Source organism: Microcaecilia unicolor, chromosome 5, assembly GCF_901765095.1.
Source record: "Microcaecilia unicolor chromosome 5, aMicUni1.1, whole genome shotgun sequence".
NCBI classification, from domain to species: Eukaryota; Metazoa; Chordata; class Amphibia; order Gymnophiona; family Siphonopidae; genus Microcaecilia; species Microcaecilia unicolor.
Window position 1 is genome coordinate 114,201,447 of NC_044035.1, and position 12,543 is coordinate 114,213,989.

The 12,543-nt window shown below is 39.4% G+C and overlaps 1 protein-coding gene across 5 annotated transcripts in view; it reads left to right on the top strand.

The window, feature by feature from the left end:
- The first annotated feature begins 326 nt into the window (after nucleotides 1-326).
- Nucleotides 327-12,543, top strand: part of KAT6B (lysine acetyltransferase 6B) — a 364,617-nt gene continuing 352,400 nt past the window's right edge. For 2 of the 5 annotated variants that reach the window (XM_030203215.1, XM_030203219.1), the window contains exons 1-3: nucleotides 388-488; nucleotides 5,603-5,660; nucleotides 10,454-11,317. In XM_030203215.1, coding sequence (XP_030059075.1) covers nucleotides 10,697-11,317 — 621 coding nt within the window. In that variant the 5' untranslated portion in view covers nucleotides 388-488; nucleotides 5,603-5,660; nucleotides 10,454-10,696. Of the gene's footprint in view, nucleotides 341-387; nucleotides 489-5,599; nucleotides 5,661-10,453; nucleotides 11,318-12,543 lie in introns of those variants that run through there. The other 3 variants (XM_030203217.1, XM_030203216.1, XM_030203218.1) reach the window with 3 other exon arrangements.

Here is a 12,543-nt window from a genome sequence, read left to right on the forward strand (position 1 = left end):
TAACAATTAATCTCGTATTATACTGGAGAAAGACACTAAGCCGAACCACAGCTCCCAGAACAAGCACAGCCGCAATCACAACACTCCCCGATCGCAAATGACTGACAGCTGTCGCCTCCAATCACACCCCCAACCTACACAGAGCTTACTCAACGATTGGACGACAGATATCTGATGGGGCGGGTCATTTCCCCGCCTAATTGACAGCAACTTTTCCCAATCAGATCTGTGCCGCTGCGGCGCACTATCGGTGACAGACTGGGACAGTGTCCAGTCGAGACCCGCGGTTCCGGAACGTAAACGAATAGGCAGCGGAGAGGGGCGGGGGTGTTTTTTGTAGGTAAGGTTTAATGAGACTCCATTGGGCTGTAATCAGTGTCATGTCGGATTCATGTAAACTACAACATTGTAACAAAATGGCGTCTGTTTAGGTAATAGCAGCAGTACTTTTTCCCCCCACAGCTACTCCTCAGAGCTCGGCAGCTAAGGTTTGTAATATTTTTTGTTAACGCGTCTCAAGGCTGAGAGGGTCCGTTTTTTGTATGAATAAAAAATCGATACAAGGCATAAAATCAATAATCATTACACTTGTTATAAGTGATGTGGAAAGATGGGGGGGGGGGGGGGGGGGGATGAATATGTATGTGTGGTGTATATCTAAGAAATGAAATATCGGGGCGTCAAGAAAACAAACTGCGTCGTCTGCCTGCCGGTCTCGACCTCCTTTTACCGCCGGTTATTACCTTTTGGTGTGACGGTATCCGTTTATTGTCTTTCTTCTTTCGCAGGTGTAAATGCTTTTGTAGTTGTCAAAAAGTCACGCCGAAGATAATGGACGAAGAATTAAATCAGTGCCTCCATGCCCTGAATTCATTATATTGGAAGGGGGTGGGAGGCGGGGGCGCCGAGTTCTGCTTTTCACGCAGTTCTGTTGTTGTTGTGTGTGTTGGGGGGGGGGGGGTTAATTTTCTTATTTGGGCTTTGTGGGGATGAACGGGAAAAGGCAGCCGTACTTTTTGAAAGGTAGACGGGGTGAAGAAGGGCGGAAGACGCGTTGTGTTGAGAGAGGGACAGTAGGGCTAGGGAGTTTCGAGGCTGCCATGGCTGGTGAGTGAGTGTGTCTCCTGCAATCCTCGCCTGACCCTGCTGCTGCAGCACTGAGTCGGTCTTCATGTGCGATCGACTACTTTCGGAGCAGGTAGCAAGCGTTGGGAGGAAAATTGTACTTTCCAGGTCACCAGCAGGTTGCAGAAGACGCTGTCTTTTTCGCTGTCATAATCCCTTTTTTCTTCTCTTCTGAGGATGAATTGCCCCAGAAGTCGTTATTTCGTGCAGAACGATTGAATGCAGCTTAGGAGTGTTACAATTGTTAGTGCTGGGGGACAGCTCGTTCTATAACTTATGAAATGTGACCTATTTTTTTTATTTTGTTGGGTACACAATGTCTTTGTGGCCGGGACGACTTGTTCAGCCACTAGAAAGCGTGACATCAGGTTTTGGGAAGCAAAATATTTTATGGATTTGTTTTGTTGATGATCAGACTATATGCTGTGTTTAATACTTCACATAAATCTTTGCTTCCAGTATTCTTAAGTTTTCTTGCTCTGTAGCATCTTAATATATCGGCCAGATGGTGGGCTCTGATGATGGCTATTATCATGCTTTACATAACCCAGGATATTGTACTTCACACATTTGGATGTCTGTATGAACTTCTCCATGGTAACAAGTACAAAGGCTTATTAGTGTCTTGTGTTAATTTTTGTAGCATCTGAATGGAAAACATTTAGGATAGGAGATCTAGAGTTGCACAGCTTATCTGCATGTTAAACTCAGCATTTGTAAACCTCAAGAAGCATAATGATGATGATGATATAAAGGTTTGGCTCTAGTAAAAAGTATTTCCTTTTTGTGGCTGTTGGCAGACCATTGGTTCATCACGCCCTGAATGGTTTGAACTAGGCCTCTCTATTTTGAGGTTTGTTTTGAAGCTGATGTTTCCTTTCCAAATTTTACGATACTCATAATAGAAAAAATGATTCTTTTTAACATAATATATCATATTTAACAATTGGGTTTAAATATAGGTGTGAACACATACACTTCTTAAAACCTAGGGGTTCTCCCTACATATCCCACACTTTCTAGTTTTGATGTTGTCTACATTACTTTTGCAAGTACACATAATTTTATAATATTGTGTAAAATTGAATAGCATCTGATACTTTATCTGATATAGAATAAGAAGTATTTATGGAATCTTTGATCTCAGTTTTTTCCCTGATTTTAAGAACGATGCAAGGCTTCAGAGATGTCCATTTCCAATATCATATTGGTGTTCTTGGATATAAGTAAATATTTTCTTGTCAGGTCAGTATATGCATTCCTAAACAACTAAAGTATTGTCCTGGTATATACTGCTTTCATTTTGTCATTTTATTTATATGCTGTGTCCTACCTTGAGCATGCTGTGTAGATAGATCCTGAGGCAGAATGTAGCATGTTAGAAAAACCTTTCTGATCTTTTGTTTGCCTCTTAGGGAATGAACTGGCACATTCCCATGAGTAGGCCTTGATAAGATGGTCCACAGGGTGTCTTTGAGGCATATTTTCAAAGCACTTTGGGAGGCTAAGTTCCATAGGTTTCTATGGAACTTTGGGAGGCTAAGTGCTTTGAAAATGAGCCTGAGTGTGTCTTATCACTTTCCTTGATATGCAAGACCAACTTGATTATTACCATTCAGATCTATGAACAATCTTATGTAATAGTGTATCAGTGATATGACCTACAGGTCCCCAATATGGATGACATTGTTTGGATTCCTTTTGGTAATGTTCTTGTGTGTAGTACTGTTTTCCTAAATCAATGAAATATGTAAGACATTTTGGGGTAGATTCAAGAAAGGCCATCAAAAGTTAGATGCAAACATTTGGGTGTTAAGAGTCAATTCTATAAAAAGAGTTTTGTTAGGAACTGTTATAGAATACTACTAATGTAAGGCCACATTTATGCGCCAAACTTTAGGTGCGTAACTATCTATTCTATAACGTGTTCACAGAAGTCCTGCCCATGCCCAAATTGTGTGCTATGGATTTTGAGTGCATGTTTTTTTTTTTTTTATAGCATTCTGACTAAGGTCAGTTGTACGTGTAACTGCTAACTGGTGCCAATTGACACCACTTAATCATTGTTAATATAATGATGTGGTAATTGATAAGTTACACGTGCAACTGACCTTATTCTATAACTTGTGTGGGCAACTTTAACAATTTTTTATAGAGGGGGGGTTGTGTTGTAGGTTGACATGACAAAGATGCAGCTTTTACAAAATGCAAACCATTTTCTATTTATTGGGTCACATCTTATGGTAAACTTAGTGCCATTGCTAACAAATATGAAATCTCTTTTACAATGTGGAATATTTGAAAGTAGTGGTACCTTTTACTTAAAATAAAGAAAAAAAAATCCAGTTAGGGTCCAGGATAGGGAGAGGTTCCCCCTTCCACTCTAGTTGAAATAGGGAAGAGGAATCATTCAAAAAAAGTTCCTGGTCAGTAGCAAAAGGGTCCACGTTGATGCGCTAGCAGAAAATCATTGCTAGATGAAAGGATTAGTCTGTGACTAGTTCAGTGTTTTAAAATATTACAGTAAAGGTGCATTTGTATAGACATTTAAACCCTTGTGGAGGAATTGGAGGTCAGGAACACTCTTCAGTAAGCAGAGACATGTTTGTACTGAGATAACATCATTTCCTGGGGGAGTGAAAACATACTGTTTTGCTCTGTGATAGACAGGCCACCCAGAGTGTACACTAATTATAGTGTGTGCGCACTCCTGCAATGTGTTAGTGCTTGCATTACCTACAGATAGCTTTATTACTTATATTGAGAATACATAGGGAATGAGCACAATCATTAGAACAAATGTTCTAAGTGGAATTTTAGAACATATAGTGAAGGTGAACAATGCTGCACGTTTTACATATTAATCTAGGAAAAACCTTGTTAATACTGTATATGGACCTCACAAAGAGCCATGGATGGCTTGTTTGTGAAAGCCTGATCATGAAGTTGAGGTTGTTTAATAGTATATACTTTCTTTTACTAGCCAGTTCATAATTTATTTTTTTTTATATTGTCATGTTTACTGTAGTAATGAAATGGTCAAAAAGAGGTTTTAAGCATGTTTGTTTGCAAATGATAGACATGTAAGGACAGGTTCTCTCCATCACACCTACTTCCCTGCCTATATACTTTTTGTTTAGACAAACTGCCTTTTATATTGTACTAGCCGTTCAGCCCATAAAAACGGGCTAGTATAGGAGGGAGGGGCTTGAAAGGCCCCCCCATCCCGCTGCCGAGTTCGCCGCTGCCGCTCCCCCCCCGAGTTCGTCCCCCCCCCCCCCCCGGAGCCGTCGCCACCCACCTTCCACCCGGTCGGGCCCTCGCTCCGCTATTGAAACAGCGAGGGCACGCAGCACACAGCTCTACTGCTGAGCTGCCGTGGCCTTCCTTCTTCTCTGCCTGTGTCCCGCCCTCGTGTGACGTAGGCAGAGAAGAAGAAGGAAGGCCGATGGCAGCTCAGCAGAGCTGTGTGCTGCATGCCCTTGCTGTTTCAATAGCGGAGCGAGGGCCCGACCAGGTGGAAGATGGGTGGCGGCGGTGACTCCGGGTGGGGAGAGCGTTAGCGACGGCGGTGTCCCTCGCAAATGCGCAGTAGAGACCCTCTCTGTTCCGCCCTCATCATCATGTATTGATGCGGGGGCGGGACAGAGAGGGTCTCTACTGCGCATTTGCAAGTGAGTATGACACTCGCCATTTATATATATTGATCTTCAGGTTACTTCCCATTCATTGTCTTTCTTCCCCTCCAAAAAAATCCCCTTCTTTTCAGAAGTTCATTTAATTTTATTAAAATTTGCATTCTTCTTTTCTAAACCCAAGCAGCTAGACGCAGATTTTGATGCCATCTAGTAAGTCGTGGGTCATACTTTTTCATATGTCCTCAGTGCACCTGTCACTTGGAATCCCCTTTATCTTTATTTCTAATGGGGAAATGAGATGGCCCAGTGAGATTAGAGCACATTGGTTAGCAGCTTTGGTCACCACCTAGAGCACATTGGTTAGCAGCGTTGGTCACCAACGATGTCATTTCTTGCCTAGGAAACAACTCCCCTAATGATCAACATATGGCACATAAAATCCCATTATAAATGATATAATTGTACAAATTCCTGCATCAAAGAAGAAGCTGACCATTATGACACAAAAGTGTTCACTTTTTATTCTCTTGTGGGTATTTTCCTAGGAGCTATCTGAATTCTGAAGTGCATGTGCTGTTGCATAAGCTTATTGTGATGTGAAATACTGTAAAGTTGGTCTTGTGTTTAAACTGTCTTTTTTTCCACAAATTTCTTAGAATTGAAGTGGCACATTTTGTATTTTTCTAATGATCAGGTTTATTTTTTTACATGAAAGCCATTAGTTTCTTACCCTATTTTTAAAGTCTGTTTATTTTTAATTAGATTATTGGTGGAATCTCTTGGTAATAACATTTCATAATATTCAATTCAGTTTAACTTTGTTTTGTTTGGTTTAGCAGATTTTGTGGACCTTCCATCTTTGTCAAATCTGAACACAAAGTGATTCAACTTTGTCAGGTATTTTATGTTTTCTTTTACATTTTTATTCTTTTAATGAAACTTAGGGCCTTGTTTACTAAGATGCATTAGCATTTTTAACACTCGCTAAATGCTAGAGATATTCATATATTCCTATCCTATATATTCTCTGTCGTTAGCATGTGCACCTATAGTGCGACTTAGTAAAGAGGGCTCTTAAAAAAAAAAAAAAAAAAAGTTGGATTTAACCAGCACCCTTTAAGTGATGTGACATATGATTCTGTACTCCTGACATTTTTATTGGCAAACTCTTTGATAAGTGGCACTTAGATTATTTGGAGGTGACCAGGAGTTGTATTTCTTCCTGCTCTTCACTGGCATGGGCAGTAGTGGGGGATTGTTTTTGACCTGGCAGTTACTTCCATCTCATTCGAAACAGAAACTGGGATACGGCGTTCTGAACTTTCATTTGCAATTACTTAGAGGTATTCTTCCCCTTTTTGTTCACGTTATTATTTTTTTTTTAAATAGCCCTTCTGAACTCACCTAATCCAGTCATCTTAGTGATGGGTCTTGGCTTGGGGCCATGCAGCAGGTCTCTTTCCAGGATCACACAATCGCGGACCCTTATTTTGGCCGCTAGGTATCATGATCGTTGTGGAATGATTGGGATATCTTTTCTTCTGATACTGGGAATGCTTTCTTTTTAGCATCAAAAACAACAAAACAAGCGGAAGAAACTCAAAAGGACCAGACTGAAACAACAGATAGTAAGAGCACCAAAAAAGTTTATTGGGACCCTACACGGTCCGTGTTTCGGCCAAAAAGGCCATCTTCAGGGTTCTTCAAATTGACATATACAGATGTTCCTCCACAATTCTCACGAAGTGAGAAGACATGAACGCTGGTGCTATCCGAACGGAGCATAGACACTAAAGCCTGTATAAGTCAATTTGAAGAACCCTGAAGATGGCCTTTTTGGCCGAAACACGGACCGTGTAGGGTCCCAATAAACTTTTTTGGTGTTCTTACTATCTGTTGTTTCAGTCTGGTCCTTTTGGGTTTCTTCCACTTGTTTTGTTGTTTTTGTGCGTTTGGCATTTTTTGCGGGAGATTTGAACTCTCTTCTTGTTCTTTTTAGCATCGCCAGCTTTGACTGGCCCAGGTACACAGTACTGCTTCTGAGGCTTCAGGCTACCCATGCAGACTTTTTATTCCTAAAGTGAAGTTATGTAAGGTTTAGAGCTAGCATTTCTTTGAGGCACATGTAACTAATCTGTTTTTTTTTTTTTAGGACAGTAATAATGAATATGGAGGAGAAATTTGCATACATTGAAATTTGCATACATTGGGCTACATTCAGTAAATTTGGTATGAAAAGAATTATGCATTGAGCAGTATTCTATAAAGGGTATCTGCACTTTATTGAATAACACCTAAGTGCCCAGGCCGCGCTTAACTTAAGTCACCTGCAGTTATGCTTGCTGAAAGGTGTAAATGCTGGTGCCTAAATTAGGCGCAGATTGTGCATATTCTGTAAGAATTTGTGTCATCCATAGGAATGCCCCCCAAAAAATGTGTCCTAGGATTTACATGCAGATCGTTGTAGAATATGATCCACGTGTAAATCACAAGGCCAATGCCAATAATTGGTGGTTAGCGGCCAATTATTGGTGCTGATTGGCTCATTAATGAGTTAAGTTGTGTGCTCAGTCACCATATATAGAATCAGGGGGATTGTATAGAAATCCCTCTCATGCATAGTTATTGTGGGGATCGTGAAAACCTGATTGGATAGGTATGCCTCCAGGAGAAGATTGGGGAAACACTGCTTTCATTTTAATTTCATCAGTGGACAAGCACTGATTCTAGACTTGAAATTTCTGTAGCTTGCTTACAGCTAATGTGTGCTCATGCTGCTAACACTCATTATTAGTAAATGGAATCTACAGTAAATAACTTGCATTAATGACATTAGCATGTGTTAACTCTAGCTCTTAATGAGTTTTTGAACATGATGTCTGTGTATATATAAACCTTATTTAAAAAAAAATTTTTTCTGAAACCATTTGTAACTTTTGTTACTTATGGATATTCTGAAAATGCTGCATTTTCTTCTGCAGTGGATTTGACTGAAATGGACACTGAATTTGTTATGCTGTTTCAGTAGTTGGTAGGTAACATTGTAAGCACACAAAGCTTTTAAAGGCTGCCCTCCCACCCCTAAGAATAGGTTGGGAAAGGTGTGCTCCTGTTTTGTTTGCTTGCACAGGTGTCCAATTCTGTTCTTTATAGTAGGAACAACACATGCTGTGCCACTCTGTTCAGCATCTGGACCACTGCATACATTCTCTCCTTAATGATCATTGCAGAGAAAAGGATAGAAAGAAGTAAATAAAACAAATTAATAGTCTCCAAATTCTTAACTCTATCCTATCTTTTTTTCTAATTGACTTAATTCCTACATGGAAAAGGCTTTTGTTGCTATTTTTTGAAGGCTTTCTGTCACTGACCCTTGACAACATTTTTGACCTTCAACATCAACGTGGCAGATATATATTGTCAATGAGATGTTGGATGTCAACTCATTTGTATTGGTGACTCTACATATTTAAGTCTGGTACAACTGATCAGTCTTCAGTCTTGATGGTTTTCCTGGAAACATGGTATGAAATTTTACCCAAATTATAGCAGAAAGCTGCGTGCTGACTTCAGTAAATAGAAATAAAACAACATCTTAAAGAAAATGAATGAAGGTCATTGTTAACATGGGAAAGCTGAATACTTTCACGTTTTCCCATCTCCTCTGAATATATTATCAGGTAAATTACAATATACATTCTCATTTTTCTCTTTTCTGGTAAATAGTTGCTCTGTTGACATCACCAACATACTACTGTTTTCCATGTCTAATGGACTTTAGAAATGACACACCTGGAATTTGCTGTAATAAGCAAAAGGAACGTGTCTCAACTGTAGGGGTCATCTTGTTGCAAGGACAAGAAGTAAAAAAAATGTTTGCTCTTACTTCACTTACCACACTGCCTTTATTTAAATAATGAATGAGGGAAAAAGGATCAATAAAGAAAAACCAAATATTGAAACTGTCTATAACTAGAGTTAGAGATGCTATTCTTTATAAATTTGGGAAAGCTGACATTTTTCATGTGTCCTATTAGTACAGTTATCTCAGCTTTGTGAACTGAGAATACTTTCAGCCTCCCAATAGCACTTCCAGTTGAGGAGCAGCCTAGTGGCTTAGGAATTAGCTTACAAACTAAGGGGCCCTTTTACAAAGCTGTGGTAGAGCTATTATGGCAGTGGTGTGCGGTGATAGTTCCGCTGTGCGCTGCTTGCCATTTCCCAGTGCTTGGGGGGGGGGGGGGAATATATATATATTTTCCGAGCACTGGGAAATGGCAAGCAGCGCACAGCGGAACTATCGTCGCGAAATATAGACAGCAGCTTGGTAAAAGAATCTCTAAAATACGAACCCCTAATGGGGAGTGGGTATCTGTGATCCTGTTTCAGCATGGATGCTACTGAATATTGCTTGGGTGAATATCTGGCATGCTACTGCATTCCTTTTCTTCTGTGGCAGTAGGTGTTTTGGGGATGGGACAAAATGCCTGCAATTTACTTCACTGTTGTAACACATGCCACATAACTTTTGTAGTCCTGATGTCTTGCTGCTGTATAAGTGAACTTCACTTCCCCATATGCAGGAATATGCATCTGTTACTATGCTAGGATAGAAAAAGGACTTGACATGTCTAAATTGCATAATACAGAATGTGCTGCCTAAAGTGTTGAAGATGGAATAATAAGGAAAAAGTGGGCATCGGGTTAATTTCACTTACCAACGGACATATATTTAATAGGTTGCATTGTATCCCCGGTATGACATACTGGGTGTACTAAGGGCCTCTAAAACAGTGGTTATATTTACACACACAGCCAAAACCCACTTTTGACTCTCTAGTCAAAGGGAGATGATCTTTTTAAAGTTTTTTCCAGATGTAGTTTGGCACCAGAACATCTGACTTGAAACTAAACATTTAAAAAAAATTGTCACAGAACAGGATGGTCGCTGATTGAACGGAGTATGCCTGCATTAAACTCTCTGTTTGTGTGTAGACTAGGTGGGTCAGAAATCAGATCATACACACAGTCTGAGCCATTTTTTAAATAGCCATTTAACACATGTAAAACATGCTTTAATGTGGAAAGTGCTTCATAATGTTACCCCACAAAAATGTCCAGTGAATAGAGAAGGTGGCAACTAAGAGCCATTTCCAGTGCTGTTCACTTGCCAGAGAAAATTTCAGCCGTTCAGTACTACTTTGGTACAGTTCCCCACCCACTCTGAGGAACTCAAATTGTCGGTTAAATCAAAGTTTGTTGGTTAAATCTGATATAATTCCTTTGGGCTGGTCATTGTGTCTTTCACCTACTTTCCAAAGAGGACATGGAGACTAAGGGGATATTTTTTGATGAACTGCATGGATGTGCACAATCCCAGAAAGTAGGCTCCATTAGTTCTGGATGGACCTCCTTTCTTTTTTTTCTTTCTTTGTAATGTCCTAAAATAACAAGTCTTCCACCTTTTTATTCTTGGTGTCATTAGTGATGTAGCATGTTATATATATATAGTCGAATTGTAATCAAATGTCTTAAGTGTAATTTCAGCACTTTAGTCTTAATCACACTGCTGCTTGTATTCCTTGTATCCCCTGTTAATTTAAATATTGTCTTCAGAATACATTTAGTTTCTTGTTTACTGATTTGAACACATCAATATTAAGACTTGTCTTTTTTTTTTTATTCAAAAGGTTTCCCATTTGATACGGACGAATTACCCTTGACAGGCTTTCACTGATTTCATCAGAGGGATTTCTGCTATGAAGCATCACCATCTTTGGTTCATATAAAGATGGATATTTGTGATTTGTTGCTGCATATGACTGGGGATATTCTGGTTATTTAACCATTTGTGAACAAACATTTTAGGAAGTTTGTCTATCATATATCTTAACATCTATGGGTAACTTGTGGATGGATGTTACTGGGCAACCATGGTAAAACTTGCAAACCCACTTTATACAGAATGGATTCTTGAAGCAATTCAGAAGGTCAAAAGGCAAAAGCAAAGACCTTCAGAGGAACGAATTTGTCATGCTGTATGTGCTTCCCATGGATTAGATAAGAAAACAGTTCTAGAGCAGCTGGAATTAAGTGTACAGGATGGTTCTGTTCTCAAAGTTACCAATAAAGGCCTTGCATCCTACAAGGACCCAGATAACCCAGGACGGTTTACATTGATTAAACTTGGCACTTTTCCAAAATCTCTGAAAGGATCTAGAGGAATTTGTAATGATCTTCGCAGTGTGGATTGGAATAAACTATTGAGAAGAGCAATTGAAGGGCTTCAGGAGCCAAATGGGTCATCTCTGAAAAACATAGAGAAGTATCTCCGAAGTCAAAGCGATCTGGCAATCATTGTCAATAACCCTATTTTTCAGCAGAGATTACGGCTGGGAGCCAAGCGTGCTGTAAATAATGGGAGATTATTAAAGGATGGACCTTTGTATAGTGTAAGCTATGGTAACTTGGAAGGCAAAGGAGCTTCAAAATATTCCAGTACTTCCGTCTCTTCTCTCCCACCCGTTAGTCTTCTACCGCATGAAAAAGATCAGGTGAGTGGAAATAAAAATGATGGAATAAAGGAAATGTTTCATTAAGTTGTTTTGGATTCTTAAATGTTTAAAATTTAAATGGACATAAGTAATTTTTCAGTTTAGTGTTCTTTACATTCTTATGTAAAGACATAGATGAGTCTAGAACAAAGCTTTGCCTGTTTTTTGGTTAAATATCCCCAGTTTAACTAGGGAATCTTTTGTATGATTTTTGTTACGATTTAGAATGACTAAGAAGAATCTTTCGTTGTATGCTGGCAGTGCAGAGTTGATGGGTGTGGTGTAGTATTACGTATTTGTCATATAATTTTATTTGCTTTTCTAAATGCAGACATGCAGAGCTGAATCACAGAATAATGGTACTTTTGAGGAATGGGTTTCTACAGTTGCATTCTGTATTTCTGTATTAACACATCTTGTAAGGAGTACGTGAAGGTTTTGACTTTAAATGGCCACAAACCAGTGAGGTAGGAGTTGCAGGTAACTAAACACCCAGATGTACCAAACATTTTCCCCATGGGAGAAAAACATGGTTTATTTGGATTTGTTTAGCAAATATTAATTCTGTATAGCCCCCCCCCCCCCCATTTTTAATATCCATATTTTGAGCATTGCATGCAAATAGAATTTCATCTTGTTAAAACAAAAACCAGCTACATATCCAATTAGCTTTTATACAACTGCTAATTTAAAGGTAGAAGGTGTTGAAGGCCTTTGATCCACCATAGCATTAAAAAAAAAAAGTTTAGTTATTACTCTTAATAAACATACTATTAGTAAATCCTGATTAGTGTTTTTAACAAAACATCCTGTTGCCAGTTTGGGACTGGTTATAGGAAATGTGCAGTTGACAAATGACTTTCTACTGTAGCAACAGCTGTGCTTGGGATCGGAAGTAGCTGTGGAGATTAGGAGGCACTTTCTTGAGTACTTTTGCTCCTTTCTACTTGAGGCTTATTGTGCGTCAATGGTAGTGATCAGTAAACTGCTAGAGGAGATAGATGTAGTGCTATTAAGACAGGAGCTTTTGCCTGCCTCCCTCCTATGGCATGCCACAATGCAGGGATAGTGTGGAAATGGCACTAAATACTGCCAAAAAACCAGGCAGGAGCAAAATATGGGAAGACAAAGTAAGATATTAAAGGGTGTGAGGTAGGAGAAAACTAAAAGGTGGAACAATGAGGACCTAAGCATACCAGACAGTTTTTGAGCTTTTGCTTATGTTG